This window comes from Scophthalmus maximus, chromosome 12 (genome assembly GCF_022379125.1).
Source record: "Scophthalmus maximus strain ysfricsl-2021 chromosome 12, ASM2237912v1, whole genome shotgun sequence".
NCBI classification, from domain to species: domain Eukaryota; kingdom Metazoa; phylum Chordata; class Actinopteri; order Pleuronectiformes; family Scophthalmidae; genus Scophthalmus; species Scophthalmus maximus.
The window spans coordinates 17,446,296-17,471,750 of record NC_061526.1 but is presented as its reverse complement, the minus strand read 5'-3'; the positions used below and the strand labels follow the sequence as shown (position 1 = coordinate 17,471,750).

At 44.6% G+C, this 25,455-nt stretch overlaps 2 protein-coding genes across 2 annotated transcripts; both read right to left on the bottom strand.

Moving 5' to 3' along the window:
* Positions 1-1,979: 1,979 nt before the first annotated feature.
* On the bottom strand, positions 1,980-11,383 carry pkp2 (plakophilin 2). The gene is made up of 13 exons (XM_035646192.2): positions 11,037-11,383; positions 9,841-9,911; positions 8,294-8,919; positions 8,024-8,162; positions 7,398-7,605; positions 7,136-7,313; positions 5,941-6,058; positions 5,475-5,636; positions 4,196-4,372; positions 3,775-3,928; positions 3,433-3,625; positions 3,128-3,215; positions 1,980-2,856 (listed from the first exon to the last, which is right to left on the bottom strand). The coding sequence occupies exons 1-13, from the start codon at positions 11,272-11,274 to the stop codon at positions 2,788-2,790; spliced, it is 2,421 nt and encodes an 806-aa protein (XP_035502085.1). The 5' UTR covers positions 11,275-11,383; the 3' UTR covers positions 1,980-2,787.
* A 1,484-nt stretch (positions 11,384-12,867) lies between these two features.
* nudt4b (nudix (nucleoside diphosphate linked moiety X)-type motif 4b) lies at positions 12,868-25,170 on the bottom strand. The gene is made up of 5 exons (XM_035646207.2): positions 24,625-25,170; positions 18,467-18,577; positions 16,857-16,901; positions 16,492-16,579; positions 12,868-15,635 (listed from the first exon to the last, which is right to left on the bottom strand). The coding sequence occupies exons 1-5, from the start codon at positions 24,718-24,720 to the stop codon at positions 15,415-15,417; spliced, it is 561 nt and encodes a 186-aa protein (XP_035502100.1). The 5' UTR covers positions 24,721-25,170; the 3' UTR covers positions 12,868-15,414.
* Positions 25,171-25,455: the final 285 nt, after the last annotated feature.

Below are 25,455 nucleotides of genomic sequence, written 5' to 3'. Positions count from 1 at the left end.
ACCATCTGGTCCTGATTTAAAACACCTAGCGTGTGTCGGAGTTAGTGACATCACCGAGCGGTACATCCCAGACATTCCCAAGAGATCAGCGTGGCCAGAGACACACGTAAGTCCCAGGAAACCATGAAAGGCTGGACTGAGTCCTGAAAAAAAACACTTTATTTTACTTCCCAATGTTCTTGAGTGATTATGTCAGTGACTAGCAATTTGCCCTGAGTGCTGACACCCCCGACAATGGCCTCAGTGTAAAGTAGGGGAAAAAAGAAAAGTCAAGCTGGCTTCTTTTCTGCCTGTTTTCCACTGCTGCTGATCTGTGAAAGAATCCTCTCTTTCTTTTTGTGCACCAAACATGTTCACGCAATATGTGAGGACCATGGTGAAATCCATTCTCATGTGTTTCAACACCTGTTATTATTGCTTATTTTGGTATTTTGGACGTGTAATATTTCTGTGTTGGGCTGTGAATATCTTTATTTAGGCTTCAGACTACGTTAACCCTCACATTGGATAAGGAGAGTAACATATTTTTTTTTAACGAAAATTACAAATGTGAACATTTCATTATTCTTATCAACTAATCCCCATGATGCCTCTCTTCAAGTCCGATCACCTCATTCTCAACAAAAAGATGAGGCTCTCCTTGGGAAATAATAAATCTGACCAACTCTCAGATCAGCATAAGCTGCGGAGAGACAAGAAGGCTGTTGTTGAAAGGATTTGGCTTCTACTTCTTCGTCTGCACACCAAAGGCTTGAAAATCGTGGACTTTTTGTCACCAAAATAGTTCACAAAGTGGGTGAATTAGAGATTATTAGTGGAAAAGAGGGAAAGTGCGGAGTTTAGTTCCTCAAATAGAAAGGCTTAGGGTTTAATCTCGCGGCTAAACCACTTAAAACATGTCGGATTGAGACTTTATGAATATGAAAAATAAATGTTATTTGGGGACAAAGAACCACTTGGGGACAATTTTACAGGGAATCTTTTTTTTCCCTCTGCTCTTCATTGATGTGACTGGTCGGTTGTTATGTGAATGCTACACCACTGCCCTCTGCAGGATATACTGACAGCAAACCTCGAGTTTTGGACCGGGGGAAATGTCTCTACATCTTTACAGGAAACATAATTCGATCTGAAATATTTATTAGTTAAATTATTCTTCATCCTTTGTGAATTGTGTATTTTCTGTCTATGCAAATACATATGAAATGCAAATACGGTTGCATCTCGCTCTGGACACTGAATGCAGCAGCTCATCATGAGGCCAAAAAATAGGAAGAATAGAATGTTTGTGCTCAAAAGCAGTCTCATGTGATGTCATGCTATTACATTCCAGGTATTCTGGCAGATAGAGACTTTCTACCAGCAGACATCCTCACTCTTGTGAGCTGGATATGCAAATACGAGGAGAATCCCTGATACAAAGCTGTAATTACTTTGTGGGATAAAGTTAATTTGGTTTAGAAAAATTCAACCGCCGCCTGGAATCAAGTGAGGCCTTTGTAGCTTTTCCCAGTTGGGACCTGCCTCATTAGACAACGTGGCTCTCTGGGGGGATTTTGTCTGTTTAAACACAAAGTGTGTGAGCGCAACCACCAAGGCTCCCAGGATGAGCGTCTCAGTTTTCAGAGTATTGGTGCAGTGTCTCTGTACCTGCACATCTCAGATTCTCCTTTGCTCATTTCCTTGAGCAGCTCCTCCGTCGCTCAGCTGTGGCGCAGTGTAGCTCACGTCCAAGTTACTGAGAGACCCAAAGGAGCAAAGCCGCCACCAGAGGCTTGAGTCCAATCCACTGGCACGGACCTGATCTGCCACACACCAGAGAATTGCTTAATTATGGTTTTACGTTGACAAAGAGCTGTATGTCAGGTCGAGCACAACATTATACTCAGTCATCTTCTTGAGGCAGAGAGATTAGACCACATAAATGCCACCTCACACATTACACCTGTGGTGTAACGGGAAGATAATGAACAGTAAAGTTTATTCAAAACAGTTTATTCAGTTCAGCAAACAACTCGAGAAGGCAGATCAGCTTGTTGTGTTACAGTAGGAAGCCATTCTATCTAAAATACATTTATGTACAGTACATACAATAACTATTTAATGGATTGCCCAAAAAATGTATTGATTGTCAATGTTCTTAGTTTAAATATCTATTTTTTTCTCTTTGTGGTTCTTGTATAATTACCTGAAGCGCCTACAAACACACAGCAACACCATGAAGACAAAAGCTGCCACTATTGAAAAAACAAACAAGAGAAAAACTAGACAAACACAAAGGAATAATACAGATTTCCATTCATCATTATTTTATGAAGAGATGTTACATTTTCAGGAAAGGTTTCTACATTCATTCGTCAGTTTGTCTGAACAGGAGGCACAAAGGCAGCGGCTGAAAGCATCCGATGCTTTTCGCCGAGAGACGTTAAACTGAAAAGTGATTTGAAGGTTCCATGAAATGATAATGTCTCTTCACTAATGTCGTTCGTGTGTTGTTGTGTTTAATGATGGTCACCCATCTCTTTTACGTTTTATGACAACACTCTCTTTTCTTCACTATTCCACAATTACAAATATCATGTTTGTTCTCAAGCTACATTGACACTAACATCTGCACTAATAGACAGCAACTTTTCAAGTGGTTTCAGATTTTTGAAGGGAAAAGCAGTTTTTCTCTTCAGCGTTGAGAAAAGTGTCTTCGACCAAACTCTGACTGAGACAGTCAGTTACAGGAAAACAGTGCAGTGAGTCAACTGCGACTTGAAGTGCAGATGGAACAGGATCTTTTCAGTTTCGTCCCGAGTTCACTGCCTTTGTTGTTCTCGCATTAATGAAATCAGCTTTCCTGTAGCCGCACTGTTGAGAAAGAAGAAAGAGTTGAAATCATGTTGTATCATAAAGGTTCTAAAAGCTACTGTATGTGGAAGTTGAAAATGTTTCACTTTACTACCCCCTGGTGGTGGTACCAAAATAAGACATTGTGGCAGACGGCGAGTACAATGCATTAGACAGAGGAAAGCCACACGACTGATTATCATCCTTTTTTGGTAAGCATGTGTAATGTACTGCGTGGATAAGGATAATATGTATGAATGCACCAATGAAGCTACATCTTATCTTATCCCACCTTCTTGTAGGCCCCATGGAGATCACTGTGCTTCCACATGGTGTGCAGCAGGACACATGCAGCCTGACCCGCTCTGGTTGGCCCATAACTAGGACACAGGGAGGTGAAATCATTCTGTCCATCTACTGTACATACTGTATGAGCACATCATATAGGTGCATATGGCTCTATATGAGAGGTTACAGGTATTTTGCTTCTTGATTTAGAGAATATAGGGACGGTAAAACCTCCATTTACTAAATCCCTTTATTTCGAGTCTTTCATAAGTGCTTTTTCGAGTGGCGATGAGATGAGCGCTGACTCACCCACTGTCTTTTCTGCTGATGCTGAGGATCTTCGGGAGGGCTCCTTGGTTGACGATGGCCCGGACGTGCTGCGGGGCACTCTGACTCAGGTCATTCAGGATATGGCACAGAGACACCGTCACCTCAGAGGGCAGGTCGGTGCCCGTGTCGTCGTTGGGCAGCATCCCCACCAACTCGGGCAACACCTGTGTCACTTCAGGAGGAAGACACGCGTGGAAGATGTGCAGGAAAATATACATTTAGTTCATTGTATTCAAAACGTGTAGTTTTAGGTGTTGCACATTTCAAAAAGGTACAAATTCGAGGCTGACACTGAAAATGCTGTTTTGAATTGAAAGTTACCGATGTCAGGGTGCAGTTCCTGGTGTTGAGAGAGGTTTTTTATTAGAGATATGGACGTCCTCTTCACATCACTCTCCCCCTCCTGTAACATCTTCTTGACTTGCTGAAGACCATTTTCCCGCTGAACAATAGTGAAAGCGATGGCTTCAGACACCTGCCACACAAGACATATAGAATATGTAACATATTTCTTCTATTACAATTTGATTTGACGACGTGATAACAACTATATTTTATGTCCCTGGTAAAGGTTTGTTTCGATCAGCGATTAAAATGGTTTGAAAATATGTTTTTATTTTATCGCAACGGTCAACATGAATCTTTGCACATGCCGTCAAAGAGAAGGTCCCTGTTTAACAACACGTTTTGAAATCGGTCACATGGACTTCTCTATAATCAATGAATCTTTAGACAGTCTCACCGCTCCGTTTCCAGCTGTGATGTTCTGCAGGGCTCCGACAGCGGCCTCCTGGGTGTGGGGGCGCACACTGCAGGCGATCAGCGACAGGTACATGCGGACGGTGATGGCGCTCCAGAGCCACTCGATGCCGCGGGGGTTCGCCTTCTCCTCCAGCAGAGGGCTCCGTCGCTCCAGATGCTGTGGGGAGAAACGGGTGGTGAGCTGCGGCTTTCGGGTGGGTTCGCCGGGTTCACGCTGGCGACAAGCGGTGGCTACAGTCGCAGCCGGGTGATGAATGACAAGGAACGACGTGCATCTTTCTTGATCTCATTGTGTCTTGTCTGTGTTGACTCAACCGGAGGAGATTGGCTGAGCCCTCAGTGCCACTCTGCAGCATCATCATACTGTAACTTCACATAATTATGAAGAATTCATCCTGCAGCATCCGAGCGGCTGCACTGCAGATATGTTGTTTAAAGCGTCCAATGTCCAGGCAACGATAAAATGCCTTTTCCAAACTGTAATCCTATATCCCTGTCTTTATTTTTCATGCATGTCCTGTTACATGCTACATGTTAAAATGAGTATTGTATTATTATATTTAAATTCTCTTCCTTTATCCTCCTTTAAAAATAATTAAATATTTATATTTGTGTGTGTTTCTCCAATCATATGATTTGGGACAGCTTACCCTGCCGACTGCATAAAACCACGGCCATGAGCCTGTTAACTTGCGGGTCACAGTAGCAAGCAGGGCAATATAATAGTTGTAGGTATGTGTGTCTGGATCTCCCTCAGCAAAAACCTCATTCATATTTCTAAAGGATACAAGGTCCACAAACTTTTGTGTACCTTTGGTTTTAGGCTGTGACCTTGAAATCCAAGGAAAGGAAATCTTGAAGCAACAGCATACAGTGATTTTTTTTTTTTTTGCTTTGAAATGCCTGAACTCAGTCCCACCCAGGACCTGTGGGTCAATTCTGAATGAACACAGGGAGCAATACTGTGTCAACAAACTGTCAAAACACTGAGGGCTTAAGGGAAACTGCAGAGTTGGTGATAATCCAACCCCTCTCATATGACATGACATTGGGTATATTGTTAGTATAAAAAGAAAATGGCCGCAGCTGTTCATTGTACTCACTTTCATATTTCTCTTCATGCAAATAATAAGAGAAAGATAACTATGGTCGCGTTTATGGGAGATTAAACATGCAGAAATCCAATTCACAGACTCGCTGTCCACTATTGTACCGCATGTTTTGTTTTGTCGTGGCGGATTATCGTCTGCAGGGATTACCTCTGTGATCTTGGCACTGCGTTGAGGAAAACAGCTGACACTCTTTGGCTCGGGGGCCAAGTTTAGTCGAGATTCTCTGAGGTCTTGCGTGTACTTCTTGGGAAGCTCTGCCTCGATCTGGTAAGAGAGGTTGTGCAGGATGCAGATGCAGTTCTCTGTGGACTTCAGAGCAGATACGAACGTAGATGAATATTAAATCATATACATTATAGCCAATTTATAGGTACAGCCCAGATTATAGGAATGACTAGACAAAGGACTACACTAGGCACTACAGAGTAGAAACAAAAATTGTGGCCCAAATATATCATGGATCTCAAAATATCTGAGTGTGCAGATGTGGAAATTTCTACTCGTGGGCCTCTAACCAACTGGACTGTATATCAAACTGCCGAGCCGCCTTTCTGTGAAACCGACCGTGTGAAGATGAACGTTTTCTGTGGGATGCTCATCATTTTCACTTCACCTTGTCATCCGTCTTATAGTCGGCTATGGTTCCTCGGATGTAGTAGATCAGGGAGTCGATGAGATTCTCGCAGTGCCTCATTGCTTTTCTGCTGTCTGGTCCGGCAGAGCTCAGATTTCTGAAAACAAAAACAGTTAAAAGAATTGAGGTGATGTGACGTGGGTGTGTTTTAATTCAAAAAATTCCCACCTTGTAATGGGCCAAATGGAAACGTGTGTGTCAACTACATACATCTTTTTAATGGAAACAGTATTTTGGATTTCAGGATATTCCTAAGCCTCTAAAATTTATTTTACAGTAAGTAATCCACCTTCGCTCAGAAAACAATGAACATTCTAACTGCACACGACAGGTCCTCGACATGTTTTTCTCATCCGCAGGGAGCGCAGAAGGGGTTGAGAACACGATAAGGAGAACTTGATAACACTGGGCCAGCGAGGACTGAGTGATTTCAGTTCAGCAGAGCGGAGAGAAGAGAGAGCGCCATGAATAATTCAGTCGTTGACTCTTTTCATCTGGCTATAGTTGCCAAGGGAGCAGTCGCGTCCGATTCTCTTCTGCTTTGTAAACAGAGGGATGATATACGACTGGAAACCAACAAAACGACACATAATCTCAAACCACGGCAGATATGTTGTTGTGACAAGCAACCGAGAGTTATGATGAGTGCAAAGAATACGGAAAAAAATGGATGGCACTGACAGATGAATTACATCCTTTTGGCATTTTTTGATTTCATGTGATCACTAAAGCGAAACAGGAGAAACTGACATTTCTTTAATCCATCATCAAGTAAGTTTTGGTTTTCCTTGTTGGCACAAACACAATAGAGTTTTCATTAGAAATCTTCCAAAAAATCACAGAATTTCATTCTTCCAGAATTCAAATGGAGGATATCACTTTATACCAGGATGAGACTATTTACTCATAACTCAACTAAGCAGAGACAAACACTGACACTACATACGACTCTGCCTTCTCTTAACTCTGATATAGCGGAAACTTGTAACTTGTCTCCATCCGCTTATTCATTTGACTTCGAGGAACCTGCGAGAATAGTTCTCAAATTCTGTATTAATTTTGGTATAATGTGCCGTCTGTCCGTCACAAGTGGCGGTGTCTGTTTCCTCCGATCTATTATCGCCCTGCAGAAGCACTCTGAGCATCCGGTTTCAAAGCGATCAAAGAGGCCTACCGCAGGCAGCCTGTAGCGAAGTGGAAAACATCAGCATCAGCTAGGAGCTCGTCTTTTGGGTTCTCGCCTTCAGAAATGCCAGAACTGGGCACGAGGACTGACTGGGTGAGGACAGACAAGGCGTCTCTGGAGAGGCGCTCCTTCAACAGGTCATGAGAGGAGAGGTTCCACAAAAGACCTGCGGGTCAAACGAAAACGTACTATTTGCAACAGGCATCAATAGGAAATTGTTCCTATTTACAGGGCAAAGTAAAAGACTGACCAGCGAGTTGTCGCCTGGTCTCCACGTCGCGGCTGCTCTTCAGCGCGGACAAAATGGTGGCCACGCCGTCGCTCTCCTTCACCTCCATCTTGTTTTCGCTGCTCTGGAACACGACATTGCGCAGCGAGCCGGCGGCGACGCGCTGCACCTCCTCGTTGTCGTTGTCGAGGAGCTGCAGGAGCTTTCCAATTCCACGGAGATAGTACACCTGAAAACAAGAAAGACAAAACGACAGATTCAGAAGACAGGCAGATGCAGACATTAGCATAAGGTTGTGTAAGCCATGACCTTCAGGAAATATCATTTACGATGGCTACGTTATCTTTCAGAGCCTTTTTACATGAATATATGAGTCATAGCCAAATTAGAAAGACTTTATTGTTCCTACTAAACCCTCCCTTACATTCAGTGTCTCAATTTGAAGAGAGGAAAACGAGTTTAAAAACCTCAAACTGCAAATGAGGTTAAAATATAACATTTTCATGCTGAAAATATACATAAAAATGGTGCTTTTGTGTGGAGTTGGCATCCCTTCAGTATCCCTTCAGGTACAACGGCTGAAAGGTTCTGAACTGCCAACATTAATATTGCCATTGATCCCACACGCTGCACATGATTAAATGTACCATCTTTTTGGCATCGGCACTCTTGAAACATTGATTCTGTATGTGGCTGGCCGCAAGGATCAGCGTTTCCTCGTTCTCCTGGGTCAACAGGCTCACGGCCCTCTCCAACGTCATCTCTGGAGGCTTGCTCTCCGACTCCCTGTGTGAAGAGGACGGCCGCAGATGAGACAAGATGTACAACTCCACAAATGTTTCCGAATCCTGCTCGTGGCCTGAAATCCACACACCAGGACACAGAGAAATGAACACAAACAAACAATACTGTCTTACAGTGTCATGACGTCCTGTGTACGGCTCTGCTGAAGGTGGACTTCAACCTCCCTCTGCCTCCCCATGTCCACCTCCATGCTGGTGCCCGAGGGCGGGTATGAATTCAGTCTGCGGAAGCCCCGGCCACCCCTCCTGAGCTGAGCCCACCAGGTCAGCCCGTCGTCGGGCTGCATAGCACCAAGCGTCACATCCCCACTTCTCCCCTGCATGGGGTGTTTCTCCTGTTGGACAACATTTCGGTTATGACTCCAGCGAGAGCCATATTCCCCACTTTGCTGAAATGCGGCGTTTGCAAACGCAGGCTGCGGCCCCGCTGTCTGTCCCAGCGACCTCTGGCAGAAGCTGCCGTGTGCGATAGTGGACGCGTGCGGCCGCGTGCCGCGAGGTGCCTCTGAAAAGGCGTAGCGCAAAAAAGAATCAGACCCTAATGAGCGGTCCAGCAAGAGGCCCGCCCTCTGTGACTGACTGGGTCCCGGGACGGTGTACGTTCCAAAGCGGTGGGTGTTGTATTTGAAGCGACTGCGAGGTAATCCTGGGCTCAGCGGCGGAGACACTTCCACCCTCCTGGGTGGTCTCTGCACATGGTTGCTTGAAAGAGAGCGGTGGGTGAAGTTCAATCCATTCACCTGTGAAAACAAAACAAAGCACAATCTGCACTTTCACACAGTGTGACCTGTTTATTCTCACTTCTAGTCTATAAAGGCTTATTCAGTTGAACTCTATGTATAATTCGGAACCTGTATAAAGCACATATGTATGTTTATCATATAATAAGATTTAATTGCCACGTGCATGGACAACTTTTTTTGTTTGTGGGTGCTTTTGGTTTTATCTATATGGGTCATGAAAAGGACAAAATGTAAGTGAAAAAATATAACTGGCTGCATTAATAATAATTAATGCTGTTAGTTAGATAAATGAAATGAAGTTTAAAAAGTAAATATAAAGCTTTATATTACCTTGAATCAAATTTTTAATTTACTGATTAGTGATAAAGAAAATACCATCTAATTATTTTACCACAAATGAGGCATGAGAATGGCAATATAAAACAAAAGCTCATTCATTTTCTTTTCTTTTTTTGTCAGTTTCAGGGCTCCAAAGCACACGAGCGAACGCTGTTTAAATGTGATACGAATCACGATGTCAAGCTAAATGTAAGAACACAATTATTCATTCGATAGACTAGTTGGGAGGCTTTGAACATAAAGCAGCTGCAGACCATTTGAATGCATTCAAATGATGGGGCACGGTATTCAAAGTGCAGCGTGATGAGCATCAATGAGTCCACAAATAAAACACACGCAAGTACTGACCTGACCAGATCTCAATGGTTTTTCGCAGGAAAAATGACATTTCAGTGACACAGTGACTCAGTGTGTGTGTGTGTGTGTGTGTGTGTGTGTGTGTGTGTGTGTGTGTGTGTGTGTGTGTGTGTGTGTGTGTGTGTGTGTGTGTGTGTGTGTGTGTTTGTGTGTGTTTGTGTGTGCGTGCGTGTGTGCGTGCGTGTGCATATGAGTCAGTAAAGCAGCTTAAGAGATCCTCACCTTCATGTTTGGTAAAAGTCCATCTGGAGCATCAAAGCTCTGAGCTGCGTTTCTCTGTAAGTGGACACCACCTTAAACAACAAGTTGAAGAGGTGTTTGTTGAGAGTGTACAGTTTCTCACAGTAATTACCTAAACGCATGGCAACACTCACACCTCCGCGGGTCGGCGGCGTGACTCCCACCCCCCCCCCCCGGCTGCCTGAGCTTAATAAAAGGGTGAAGTACACACTCGGGGTGCTGAGCGACTTTGTAAACTGTAAAAGCCCAAAACGTTGTGTTCATTTGCATTTGGACGGAAGAGGGGGATCAGATGTATTATTCATGATATAGACATATCAATTGACAATGGATTTATAGTGTGTACAATACAGTGTTACTAACTCAGAATTATACATTTATTTATTTATAGACTTTATAATGGTGGACGAAAGCCTCTGGTCTAAAATATCAGCAGGAATTTTATCTGTCACTCGAGGAATCCTCTTTGAAAACCATCTGGTCAGGAAGAAATCCAACAAGCCAGGAGTAAAGGCTGTCCAGAAAATATCGTCGTTGTTGTTTACGGTTGATGATTAACTGGCATTTATGGGTGACTCATAGCCACATCTACCAAGACATAAAGCAATAATGGCATGCCAGGAAGTATTAACATTATACATCAGGCTCTGTCGGCTGTGACTTCCATCAGCTTTCAGTCGGATGGATGAAACTGCAGAAACCTGTTGGACAAGGAAACAGCTATGCAAGCATGCATTCCCTTCACAAAAAACGCCTGTATTAAATAGAAATGATAGAAATGACAAATCACATCCTCTGGATGGCAAAAGGCCCCAAATTTGGACTTGGTCCAAGGGCAGTGTTCCAAACATGAGGAGCGAGACCCCTCAGGGTGGTCACCAGATCTAAACAGTATGGGACGGAAGAGATGTTGGGTCTGGCCCTGCTCATCCTTTTTATGTATTCACTATAAGTATCTCATATAGTTTCACCTCTGACATTGAAAAACATGAGATATGGTTTTGTTAAAGGTCTTAGATGAAGCTGCTCACAACTCTTGTGTGAGGGAGGGTTGCACAGTGAATGGCCTTTGTGTGGGTCCTGCCCACGAGCCGACCGCCTCTCGGGGGCTGCTGTGCATTTCTTTTGGATGTAAATCATGCTGACCGCAGAAGAAGGAAACAAAGTCGACACGTTACCATTGGACACGGTCCTCCTCGCCCTCCGCGCCAGCGTGAGCTGAACCTGCTGGTGGACGCGCAGACCGCGGTCGGTGGCACTCGCCTCTCTCGCAGGCGGCAGAGCCAGACTGGAGTCGCCCAGCACGGAAGAGTCCGGCGCGGGTAGCGCGGATTTAAAAAACACCTCATCCATGGCGCGCGCGCGTGTGTGTGTGTGTGTGTGTGTGAGAGGGGGGACAGAAGACGGTCGCTTCATGTAACCCGACGTGTTCCGGTCCTGGATGAATCCGAGGTCCCGCCGCTCCGTCGTCCCTCGGATCAGTCCGGTGAGGCGACCGACTAGCTGGCTGCCACTGGGGGGGGGGCGGGGCTACAGGCGATACACCTGAGTTGTCGGCAGCAGGTGTCAGGTGTCAGGTGTCGCTGCTGCCGCCGCCGCGAAGACCCGCCCCCTACCCTGCGTCTGATTGGCCGGGCCTGCTATTCATACTGACACATGATGTTTTGACTTGGGGGGGATCAAAACTCCGCCTTTGGACTTTATCAGTTGAAATTGAGTCATTTGAGTCAATGCAGATTCATGGTGATTTATATTCTTAGATACCATGAAGCCATTACATAGTAGGATACAGTCACAAAACTTTACAGGTGTGTGAGGGCCAATTTGATGATGGGTGTGGTTCGACCATGACTAATGACAACTGAGCCTTTGTCCTGTCCCTCCACCCCGTCGTCCTCCCTGTCCTCTTTGTCCATTTCCTCTCTTCCTTCTCCAACTTCTTTTCTTCAGCCTCCTCCTCCCTCTCCCCTTACATCTTCTTCTCCTCTTTCCACTCCTTCTCTTCTTACCCCTCTTCTTTCCTCCTCAGCGGGATCTTCCTCCAACGTCTGCTCATCCAAGCCTTCGTCAACCTTTCTCTGACCAGCCCCCTGCCATCCCTCCTGCTCCACCTCCACGTCTCGTGGATAATCATTTCCCAGGGGCCTGAGAGCTGTCACTGGGAATTCACTCATGTTCACACACATTTCTGACTTCTCGTGCGTCTTTTGTTGGCACCTACTTTCGATGTGGCCGGCGTCCTCATTCTCCACCAGAGGCCCAATCAGAGGCTCCTCTCTCAGGAGGTTGTTCCAGTGGAGATCCGAGTAAGAACGGATGGGCCTCCACCTCTATGGTTTACTTTATTTAGTTATTCTTGACTCTTGACTTGCTGTGTGTACATGGGAGGCTTTTTAGTTTTTAACCCTCCTATTATGAGCAGCGCCTGTACTGTACCGTACTGTACATACAGAGTGATAGATTAAAGGAAAAACATACCGAGCAAGTCTCACATACCCACACGCCACAGTGCTGAGTCGGTAATCTGTGCACAAACCCAAAAGGTCAGCCAATAAGTGTGTAGCATTACACTGTCCTGTGGAAGGTGGCCCATATTTATTTTTATAATGGAGCCATATAACATACAAATAATTGAAATGTGGGTTGTTGTTTATTTTTTTCATCTGCTGAACTGCTCTGTTTCTTTTACCATAGTCTCTAGCTGGCTTCTACAAATATGGTAAATATGTCATTAATCATGTTAAAATAAATGAACAGTTGCAGTAAGATTTTTTTTGTCCCTTTAATGCAATTTTTTCCCCTCATCAAAAACAATCTTTCCAGTCCATCTCTTTAATTCACTTTCACATTAAATCTTCTCTGTGCATAATATTCGTGAAACAAATGGTGACGTGTCTTCAGTTTGCTATGATTCAAATGTGCCAGACACATTACGGTGTGTTCAGCAAAACATTCAAGGCGTCCAAATCCACAAATTAACAGTCATCAAGTGGACACTTGTGCCCTGGCTATCTTACACTTCTGTATTTAAAGAACATACAGTCGTACTCACCACGCTGCAACACAACATCGATGGGCGCGAGTTAAATTCATGTCGATTTGGATCATATTCTGAAATAGTAAAACAGTACAGGGTAAAGAATACTGCGAGAGCCTAATTCAGAACTTCAAGGGGAAGGAAGAGGCAGTCAATCTCTAAAAAAAACATGACAAATGATGATTACATTCTGAGATGATAATGAACCAAATCACACAATGTTTAAGATCTTATTTCACAGAAAACATTTCCCTTCTGAACACCTCCATTTTTTTTTTTCTAATTTGGCACATCATAGTTCAACTTCATCAACCCACAATAAACACACATCTCACACACACACAGAGGTTTAAGGTAGTTCGAGTCCTTATTCTATCCGTCCAAAGCAGCGTTAAACATTGCTGATAGCTTAATTAAATTACAATTTATGTTACTGAAGCTACGACGAGGTGCATGGCCACAACAAACACAAGTTAATAACCATGATGCCCATTTCTAAAAATGAAGGTCAGAACCTCAAAACTTTGGTGGATCTATTATGTAGATTTTTTTTGTCCAAATTTCATCCTGTTCACACATCTCATTCAGAAATTTAACCATATGGAAAACACCAAATCACATCAGTTTCAACGTCTCCATTTCATGCTCAAACACAAACCAACCAACCTCCATGACCTCAAAACCCGTGGCACATTGTCGCTGATACAAACATCCTGTACTGTACATACTCAGTGAGATTCTTCTGTACATCTCTTTTTTTCCTGTCATCATTTTGTACATTGTTAAAAAATATATAAAATGTTAAGAGAACTTTTTACAGGTTCGTTCAGGTTAAAAACACGTTTTTTTTTCTTCTCTCCAAAGCTATTTACAAGCCTCCGCGAGGGTTACAAGGCGTCAGTCGTCATTCGGTTGTGTTCTTTAAATCTGAGGATTTTTGAGGGAAGGTTTTTTTTTACTTAAATAGACATTCAGTCAGGAGGCAGATTGGAAATATTACAAAGTAGTTTGTATGTGGTACATGTCTTTGACCCAATGAAGCCTCAAATATTTAGTTTGCTGACACAGTAACTGAAAAACAAAACAAAAGAAACAAGGTTTAAATTAAAGGTGCATGTTTTTGAACCGATAAAAGCCGAGTTTGTGATACGAGAAGCAAAAACTGCGATAAGCAGTTTTTTTTGTATTTTTCTCTTTTCCCTACCATTAATAGATTAATTAGTTGCAGCCGTGGACACAAGTAGTCTAAGTTACTTGCAGAAGGTCGATAAAAACAATCATGCTGTATATGGACACTTCGATGGTCGACCAAAATTGCCTTGCAGCAATATGATAAACAATAAATCTGCTAAGCATTTGGTTGAAAGACACAACAGTGAATCTGCATAAAATAAAATAAATTCTATATTAATGGAGTTGAAATGAACTACGTTCCACTCCCGTCCATGGCTCAAGGCAGCACATACAGTAACACCCGAGGCGAAGATGTACTTTTGCATCATTGAATACTTTCACAACACGGGATGATGAAAAGGTACGTGGCCTCAAGCAGACAGTTTGTCGGATCGGTCAAGGTTAGTCGACTCGTAATTCGCAGGCATTGGCTAAAGTTTAACTGTAAACATAAGCAGTGTTGAGTCAGAAGATATCGAACAGCGACTCAGATCCAGTTTGACGAGGTAGAGACTCGCTGACAGCGTTTATCAGTGACCTTTCATTTCATTTGGTTTTTTACATTTTCACCTCACACCCTCCTTTTTTATTTTTATTTTTTACTCGCCACCATTTGTTGTTTTGAAAAGGGACGTGCAATTATCATTATAAGCCAGTTCACTTTAGAAAATGTTTTTTAGTGAATGATTAAATGGTGATAAAAAAGAAAATCCCAACTTCAAATGCAAAATAGGAGATTTCTTGATGAATCAACGCTCTGGGTCTTTTTCTAAAAGCTAGATCCATGTAATAAAATATGATATTTGGTTGTTATCATCACACATTCCTCACATGGACATGCTTTTGGGGTCAACAACCCTTTTATTCACTAGAAAGCATATCCATTCTGCAAAAAAAAAAAAAAATGAACATAAAAATGACTGTTAGTGAAATAAAACAACCGAAATATAACATTCATACAAAGTTTCTGTAAGGCATTCCTTCACCAGGTCAGTCAGGCCATGTAGAGTCTGCAGCTTCCTCTTCCCTAAACGTCTGCTCATCCGTCCGGTGTTTGCCAGCAAAACAAAGGTGATCTGGAGTTTGTCATTGCCATAGTTTTTTTCCTGTCAGAGGCGTGAGTTTCACCGCCATCACCTGCTCAGTCACATGTCTGTCATGCCGCTCTGGCAATGGCTTTGGTCTGTCCTGCAGCTAAGACTAGGAATTATACATACAAGAGAGCCGCAACTCGAAAAAAAAAAGTCATTAGATTCATGCAAGACTGTACAGACTTTCGGTAAACTGTCCCACGCTGGACAGGAAGGGGGGGGGGGGGGGGGGGGGGGGGGACTTGAGGTGCAGTTCTATCTGCGGGAGGAGCCCAACACGCTCCCCGTCGAGGGCGTGTTGGCGGTGGCGCTGTAATGGGGGAAGTTGTCGTTGGGTTGCGGGCTCGGGAGGATGGAGTTCCCGTTGGTGGGGGAGCAACTGAGCTGGAGCCGCCGCAGGTACTCGGCGTGGACGGGTTTGTGGCTCTGCAGCACTTTGATGGCATCGTCCACGGTGAACCACTCCCGCTTACGGCCTGCAGAGGGAGACAGAGATCGACGCACGATGAGTTAAAGGAAGCAGTTTTCTGTCTCTCCCCATATGTAACACAATAAAAAAAAGCAATAACATGCAAATACTTTTGTTTTACAATTGTAAAATTAGACTTATGTAATACAGCATGCAAAAAAATGATCTGGTTGATTTTAAAACTATTTCTTTAGGTACATTAGCAGTGATGATTGAAGGAAATCAAAGCTTTCAGAGCTTTTCAATAGCTTTTTTCTATAATATAATATAATAATTTACTGTCAGAAGTATAATGTTGGAGCTGGACTGGAATTTTTTGCAGCTTATCACCGTAAGAAGCAGTTTATTGATTTGCATGTCAGTTAAAGCAAAGGGAAGGTAGAGCCTCTTGAGGAGCACACACACACACATACACTGTAAATGCATGTGTATACATATGCATATATAACATACATACTTGCTAATGCGTACGCATACACAAAAATAGACTTGCAGGCATGCTTATTCCAATTTCAAAACAGGAAAGTAGCCGATGCAGCAGGCTCTGGTTCAGATTCAGGGCTCAGACCAGGATTGGAAACGGTCGACCGGGCGACCGACAGCTCCAATATGCTGCTGCAGCCTGAGAGAAACGCTCCAGCGAAGATCAGTGGCCTAGATTTATAGGCACCTGTTGTCGCCGCACACTCCACTGCCCATATTAGTCTCCATGGAGTACAGTGGCATTCACATAAATAATAAGATACAGTATGTTGTAAAAAAAAAAAATGGGGAGAGAGAGGGAGAGAGAGAGAGAGAGAGAGAGAGAGAGAGAGAGATTTTTTTGGAGAGCACAACACTGAGAAGGAGAAGGGAAACTGCACCTATGTTGACCGAGTCTTCCCAGGCCTCCAGGGTTTCTGTCACAGTCAACACGTACACGTACGTCCGGTGCTTCCGGTCTTGGTTTTGCTTTAGAGATAAGAAAACAACGTTATTGCAAAACTTTTTCTTTTTTTATTAAACACACACAAACACATTAAGATGTGTGACAGGAGTCTTAAAACCTGTAGCAGTTTTGCTTCTGTCTCAGTTTTCTGTATTGCCTGATTTATATCTTTGTTTTGATGATTTCACAAAAGGTACTGATATTTGAATTATCAATGAATTTATCATTTCAACATCTGTCGGAGTGTTGATAAATGCAAAATAATTTGTGTAATTTAATATCCACATGCGAGAGGCTTACCTCGAATACCCCGAGCAGGCGTCCAAGCTTTCCCTTCACGCCAGCCTGAAGTAGAAAGGAAGATTAAAATATTAAAACGGGGCCCTTTGTTCGATGAACTGGTTCTACTGTACAAATCAGACGGAACGTAGGGGACACTTCTTTGTGCGGCCGCACAGATGAATAGAGGGTGAATAGAGGGTGAAAACAATAGAAATAGCAGAGCTCAAACCGCAGACTATAATTTGTGCTCACACAATGGGTGTTGTGTATCACATTTCAATGTTTTAAAGAACCCCGGTTTCTCCTCTATGTACCGAAATCAAGTGCAAACTCCCAGGGCTTTGCTGCGATATAAAAAAGGCCCGACTTGCCTGACAAACATGAAAACTTTCAGGAGTAAATTGTGGAATAAAGTTAAGAGATATTTTTGGATTCAATCTGTGTCCTATGTGACCTCACAGCTTCTTCAGCTCAAGCTACAAGCATTGTTCCTCTTAAAGTCGTAATGATTTCTATATGGAACCATTTATGTTCCAGACTGGTTTAATAAAGATATAAAGTCTTTAAGAAAGACTTAAGTACATTATATAATTATAGTCATTTGTACTGTCCCATGGCCGGGGGGAAAAAAAACCTGGCATGAATCCAGAAAGAGTATCGTTATGGAAAGGCAATCATGTCTCTAATATTTGCTTTATTAAGTTCAGATGCACTTCACAGGATTCAAGTTCCTGTCAAGGCGTATGACACCTGTCCTCTCCCCCTTTCTCAGCATGCCTCACAAGTGTCACTCGGTGCCGCTGATGTGTCCAGCGAGCTCTGCGAATGAACAGGAATCCAAGCGAGGAGCCAAGTTTAGACCGCTGACGTGGCCGAGAACACAAGGTCCTCCGCCGGCTGGACCTGTGGAATACCAGCGGGCTGCTCGGTCACCCAAGCCACCGACACCGGGGCCCTTCAAAAAAATCTCACCCTTGGCATGCATACCGCTACCAGTTCCGGTCGTCTCGGCAGGTTTCTTTTACCGGAAATGAACACGGACAAGGGCAAAGAGAGTCGCGGGTGACTCCACAGGATGCACGGATGTGTCTTTGAGTCTTTTAAAAAAAATTATGCACGATTTCTTACAACGATAATGACGACAAAGAGCTTCCGTTATCCAAAACACTGCAGGTGTAATGTTCTCAGCAGCCATACGCTGTCTCGAATGACCTCTGAGCAGATTCTGACCTGGAATCTGCCATGTCACTCTAAAAATATATACACATGGCAGACTCCAGCTACAATTTTTACTTTTTTGAACAGGGTTAGGGTTATACCCCTACTTTACCTTCTCCTTTATTGACACAGATATATGAAATTATCCTTGAAGACAATTCATTTTCTGAAGCAGAACATTGTCTTGACCTTTGTAGCAAGAATTTGCTGAAAGTTCTTGCAGTTTGAACAATTGAACATTTCATTTATATAATAGGCAGGTGGCTTTTGGATGATTGACCCCAGTGAAAACTCATGACACATTTTACTATTATTTTAGTTGGAAACTGCCGTGTATGAAATTGTACAAGGATGTCATTTCCCCTGCGACCTCACTTGGTTAATGACATGAACCCTAAAGATTTATTCACCTCCTCAAACACCTCGCGCACCGCGGCGCCGCACGGCTCCTCCTCCGGCTCCATCCCTCCTCCGGGGACGATCCACTGGTCCGGGTGCCGACTGCTGCTGACCAACAGCACCTTTGAAAAGACACAACACAACTTTAGCAACTGTAGAACCTTATAGTCCCTATCTCTTTTATTTCACTGTGGCACGAGGAATGTGCGTCGTCCCTATGGAGACACACGCACTCGTCACATAAGGGGTGAGAGCATGAATGACAGCCATGAAGAAAAAGGGGAACCTCCCTACTTGTGCTTCCTGCCACCCACGTGCTGATTCTGATTTGCCTCAGAGACTTCGCCCCTCTCTCAGTGGCCTTGAAACTGACCGCTACATGATCCATGACCCTTAAACTATTCGGAGTCGGGTCTCAAGAACAGATGATTGATGATCGGTGGCGTCTCCGATGGCCATTTTCTGTTGTTGCTCATCTACCACATGGTCCATATAGTCGCATTAAAACATTTCATTCTGACAGATCTTCTGAGCCGAATACTGTAACTGCATGAAATTATGAACATGCACAATCCCATGTAAAAGGTTTATGTGTGTTATTTTTTCATAAATAAGAAGAACTGACAGTGGAAGTTTAAAGCAGTTAATTGTCTTAACAAGAAAGTAGCTAACTATTATCTTATTCTGTTTGGTGGCCAGACTTGGAACTGTCTATTTTGTGTGGGGATTTTTTTCCAGTCTGGTGATGAAGCTCAATCAAAGCCGTGTGTCCGAGCGGTTCCCGACACAACACCGTCCCCGGCAAACAATACACGCAAAGCCGAGCATGAGCCGCCCAAATTCCCTCGGCGCTCCCCCGGGCGGCCCTGCGCACGGTTTGAATTACACTACAGTTGCAGCGGACACCGATCCGCGCGGATCAGATGTGCCTGCGTCGGCGGTTTCTGGCCGTGTCCGTACTGCACAGCAATCACAACAGACACGAGCACACCTGCTGTAAACATTATCACACTATGACACAGAGTCAATCCATCATCATTACGGCCCCGGCCCACGACAGAACGCACGTCATAATACTATCAGCACCTGAAACGTACGGCTTTTAATTTGCCAAATCTGGTGCTTTTTTTTTTTTTTATTTCGATCTGACACAGGTGGGCGCAAGGAAAAGAGACATTGACAGCCCCTTCGAAGCAGGAAAGTCTTGCTCAGCACACTCTTATGTGCCATCTTTCGCTCTGTCCATCATATCAACACCTCTCGCGCATCTTTCTCCTTTCAGAAATCTCTCGACGTAGCAGGCCCCAAATGTAAACCAACATACATTGAAGGAGGAAACGTGCGTTTAGCAGCTTGCGGGGCAGATGGTGACATCCACCTCCGCCACGCTTCCGGTCACAATATCCAGTAATCTGCCCGAGGAGTCAGCCTGTCACTTTAATCCTAACTCGGTTGCTGTGTTGCTCTCCTTGCGTCCTCTAATGGGATTGTGGCGGCAGAGGCCCTTCTGAGGCTTCTCTTTAGGGGCCAAACCCGATAGGGTTGGCGCATGCCTGGGGGGCCTTGACAGTGAGGCGCCGTCGGCTGCTGCTGCCACCTTTCTCACGTGCCGTGCTCACCGAACTCGGCCACCTGCTTATTCCCAGACGATGTAGGCTAGGATGAAGGTCGGAGGTGAACAGGGTGCGCGCGTGTTGGCTGTACGGTGCGAATGTCGAGTGTGAAGATGTGGATTAAGTTTAAAAAACAAAACATCCTATTCAACACACCAGTCTTACATGGGATATAAGTGATGTGTGTGTTTCAGGGAGGTGCATGTACAGTAGCTGTACAAACAGTGCTGGGTGCAGAACATGACGTCTTCTCAGCAGAGTGCAAAGTTGAACTTTGTAACCTTCTTGAGGATGCAGCTCTTTGAGCCTGGAGCTACCACTACATGTGAACTTTATTCACAGTCTAAGAATTTAAGAAAACTAAGAAAACTTTGTGAACTTTGATTTTGTTATCTAGGGGAATGGGGTTTATTAGTCCTCCTTCCCTGCCAGAGGTCTGTTTTCATATGGGCCATTTTTGTGGAGTATACCTCCACGCGGGATTGGTTATTTCAGAGATGTGACATAGAAAAGGATTCATTCATTCTTTGTGTTTTGCATGCGTTAGAGAATTCAGGCCACTGCCACACCCCCTTCTCCACTGAGTGTGTGTGTGTGTCTGTGTGCGGTGCTGCAGCCAACAAGGCTTAAAGGGGGGGATCACTGGTGTCAACGTGTCCAGATCCGACAGACACTGTGGGTTGTATACAAAACAAAAGCCGCTGAGCTTCCAGGGCAGCGGCTGGGGAAAAAGGCACATTTCTGCTCTGCTCGTTTCATTTTTATCTCTCGGTTGCTGCCCATCGTCAGACGACAGCGCAGGCCATATTTAGTTTTGTTTGTCATTAATTTAGGAATGTGGAGCGAAGAATCGACATATTACAAACTGTATATAATTGAGGATTTGTTTCTTCACATGTGATGCTGAGATGAACACAGCGATTGGTTTGATACGGAGCAGCATCAGGGGTTTGATGAAGTCACTCAGACAAGTTTTAGAAACTACATTCGACATTCATTTCTAAAATATTAAGATAATGTTGGTTGATTATAAATCATAAAAAGTGATTCCATTTAATTAGCTGACTTACATTACAATCCTTCCAAAGACACCCTGGCAACTACGGAACTACCCTGGTTGGTAACCACTGATGCATAATAATCAATGCACCCCAGACCTATTTGATTTGGCTTCATTTTGTTTGGAAGCATGATGATGAAAAACCACAACAAAATAACTCGCACCGTCATGACGGATAGGTCAACGGTCAGCTGACAGCTGAACTCTGAGAGCAGGAAGACAAATAACATGCCTATATTTGGAAAGAGGGGCAGGGAGGAGGAGGAGGAACCCCAGAGGGAAGACTGTCGTGTTTCCCAGTGACATTTCACCGTTTTTGCAACTCCCACCACCTCCGAGGGGCCCCCATTGTGAGGGGAGGTGGGCAAAATCTGGGGCAGCATACAGTAAATCTCCACTGGGTAGTGAGAGACACTACAGACACGTCTTACACTGGGTGAACTTTCTGTTGTCCAAAACAGCACAAAGTTCAACAAGAAAAAGGTTCTCAGGCAGAATTAATAAAAATATATAGATTTTCAACTCTTAAGATTCTCAATTTGAGATATCAGACCTTCCAATGGTGGTAAAACATTACCAGTGGTTGTGACAGCAACTTCTCTGGCAAGGCCTCAAACGGGGACAGGGGGCAAGAATATTCTGGGGGACATTAACACCTCCTCCGCCGCAAGGAGGAACGCCTGTAGCTGTCAAATAAAGAAGGCTCCAAATGCCAGGCCGACCGGCCGACACCGACCGCCCGCCGGGAGGAGGGGAAGAACCAACAGTGGTAATACAGTCGCTGCATTATACGAGTGTCAACAAATAAGGAGCCGTAAAGAGGGGAAGTCGGAGAAAAACAGCAAAGTGAGAGAGAGCCTGAACGCCTCCATTTCTGATGATGTGGTGAAGCATCCACTCCAACTGATAACCCCCGCCCCTCCCTCCCGTTTCCAGTTTGACATTATTTACAATCTGCAGCAGCAACCTTCAAAACCGAGCCTCTGGGTTATAATCTGATGAACATGGAGGTTTATTGCTAGAAGCGCTGTCTCGACCTGAGGTAACAACTCCTCTCTCTCATTCTAACTGATGCACAACCTCATTGCGTCCAAGTTCACTTTGCACTTAGGTTCCGTGTGTCACAAATTAGGTTACTTGAAAAACGTGAAACAAATGGATTCCTACTCTAAAATCTTTTCAGGATTTTTTAAAAATATAGCTGGGGGAAATTTATATAAGATACATTTGTACAAAAGTTCAGTGGTTTTTATTTGAATTAACTATGTAAATTAGTATAGTCTTCATTCATTCATTGAATCTTTTCGAATTAAAAACATTGGGGCTATTTCTTTTATTATGATTTCTACAACCCACCACTGCACTATTACGATGGAAAAGAATGAAAGGAGCACTCTTGGTTCACATGCTGCTAAACTCAGGTGGCCTGCTCAGTTTCCCCTCTCATCCCTCTGCACCGACGCCACTTTCCCTTGTCGGGAGTTTAATTGCTGGCAGAGCACCTCTCCCCGAGGGCTCAGCTTTCGCCTTTCCTCTCCAAAACAAAACACTCCAGCAGCATGTTGCGACTCTTATTTCAACACAGTTGGGTCTCCGGTGTCCAGGAAGCGACTGTGTGTGAAGGCGTGTTTTAAAGGTACGAATTAATACCACACGACCCAACATCTGAAGCGTCTTTGGGCAGAACGCTGGTCGGGTATCGCTCAGGATCACACTCGCAGCACCAGATTGGGTCTCTTACCGCATACATGAGCAAACATGCTCGTCAGAGCCTGAAAATTGTGAGGCGGTGATGGTCACACCTACACACTTTTGTTGTCTCAATATTCCTCTGACTGTCCCTTTTCCTGTAATTACGACAAAGTGTACAAACAAGTTCTGAGTAACAGTTGGGTAAGATTGCACAAGTGCAGAGGCACACCGTTTCTTTAAATTTCTAATTTGATCTCATTTTTTTTAACTGATCTCTACTTTTCTTTCATGGCCAGACATAATGATGACATAACATCTGCACACATGTAGGAGCGCAGACGTGCTTGTGTGTCTAGATCTTTGAATCTGTGTGTTGTGCAGGCAAACACTGCAGGGCCAAGGCAAAGCTCTTAGTGGCTGTCTGGTAGTGACACCAGACTGGACCGCTTTTACTGTTTATTGTGTAACAGTCTGTAAATACGCCACACACTCTAAAGAGGAGGCTGAGTTTAGCCCAGGAAGAATTTGTCACAATAAAAGAGATATGGTCCCGATTTGTTTTGACATAAATATGTCTTACTAGTAATATGGCTGCATGGCAGGTCCCAACTAATAACCGGCCAGTTGAACATAAATGTTGTATAGAATAAGTTGTGTGTAACCCAAATCATAAGTTATATAACACAGGCTCTGTGTAGACTCACTATGATATGTCTTATTTAAAATCCTTTTTTATAGTATGTACACTGTTGTTTTGAATTTCACTTCAACTCACTTATACTCCTTTTTTTTTTTACTTAACTGTACTTCTTTGTGTTCAGTTTAATCAGGTGGGGAATGTTTTATTCGAAATTTCCATTAACAATGAGTCCCTGTATGTTGAATATTAAATATTAATATTATGGGGATATCACAGCTATGTGTTTTTTAATTAAGTCTGGGGTGGAAAACACAGCTGAATGCTGAGGGAAATCATTTTTAAAGTGGGTTTACTGTCATTTAGATCATAACAGCCTGTCTGTTGCCACACATTCACTATTTACATGGTGCTGGTCCCTTTAAGTCCTCATCAGGTCGGCGGGATGCGGCAGCGCTGTCATGAATGGTCAATGGCCGATCATGGCTGCTTCCTCTGTCGAGGTTATTAAATATGGTGAGGTGACTCGACGTTTTCACAGACATAATTCATAAATGCCGACGACATAGCGACGTTTGAGCGCCGCTACCAAACGAAAAACGTGCAACAGAGCGCCTCGCCCCCCTGCTCGCGGCCGCAAGCTAGCGAGAGGCTCGGAGGAAGCGCAGCGAACACGTCTTCAAAATAAGATACTGACGTTAAGTAAAGGCACCGTTCGGAACGAGGTTCTAAGGCGGGGGGCTTTTATTTCGAAAGCCGCGGCGTTCACTTTGTGTGCGGCCGCGGGAAGCGAGCTTGACGGCGGTCGTTTTCTCTCTTTTTCTGTACGTGCTCCTGGAACTAGCCTAAACTGGATAGTCCGAGGCGCATCGGCGGCAGCGACACCACGGAAACGCAAAGCAAACAGTGGCCTCGAGAGAGAGAACCGCGAAAACGACTGTAAAAACGCGGCTACATTTAAGAAGGAGACGCCACAGATGAACAACCCTCACGTATCAATAATGAACATGGACAATTTTATTCCTCCCTCCCTCCCTCCGCTGTCTGAATGAGCGGGTGCAGACAGGGGGATTGGCCACTAGGCCACAAAGTCACACACAACCGCTGCACAACTGTTCTCCGGAGGGGTCCGGTTAAACACGGCGCGACGCGGCGGGGGTCGCTTACCTCCTCCTCGCGTTCGTTCTTGAAGCACAGACACGCCGCCCGCTTCTTGAAGCCCTCGCCGTCGTACGTCCTGGTCTGGTTCGGTTTGAGCTTCATGCTGCGTTCCGCTCGGATCGTTTCCTTTTAACTTACAAACCGGCACCACAGCAACAACAACAACAGCACACACACACACACACACACAAAAAAACGAGGGAGGTCCAACGACTCAACAGCGGAGCCGCCGCATCGCTGCTGCTCTCTGCATCCGTGCGGCGGGATGGTCAGTCATGAGGAGGAGGAGGAGGAAAGTGAGGAGAGGGGGTGGTGGCGGCTGAACCGGGGAGATTAATCCAAGGTACCTCGTCAGATTCCCCTGGGTTTCTGCTAGTCCTCGTGAGATCGGCGCGGCTGCAGGGTGTGTGTGCGAGTGAGTGAGTGCAGGAGTCCCGCAGGCAGAGAGGTCTTATGTAGACTACAGCCTACACCGCCGCACAGCCCTCCTCTAGCTCCGTCTGCGCATGGCCGCTGATTCCGTACGATGAACAGGCGGCCAGGAGTTTTTCGGATCTCCACATCACTCCGCTGAGCGAGGAGCCAGCCCATTGGCTGGAACGCGCTCGGTGGGCGGGGCCACGCTGCTGGTTAAAAAACAGTTGATGATAAACAAACGCGTAATTCGTGCAGACTTCCACCCAAAGTGGTGCGGCAGCAGGACGTGGCTCCGGGTTTGCCAAGTGGACCTGTGCTTTCATTATAAGCCCGTTAGATGAGTAATACCGAGGCGCCAGCGTGTGTAAAAGCACTGCAGCAAGTGGAGAACCACACGCTTACATGCAGGGACACCACCAG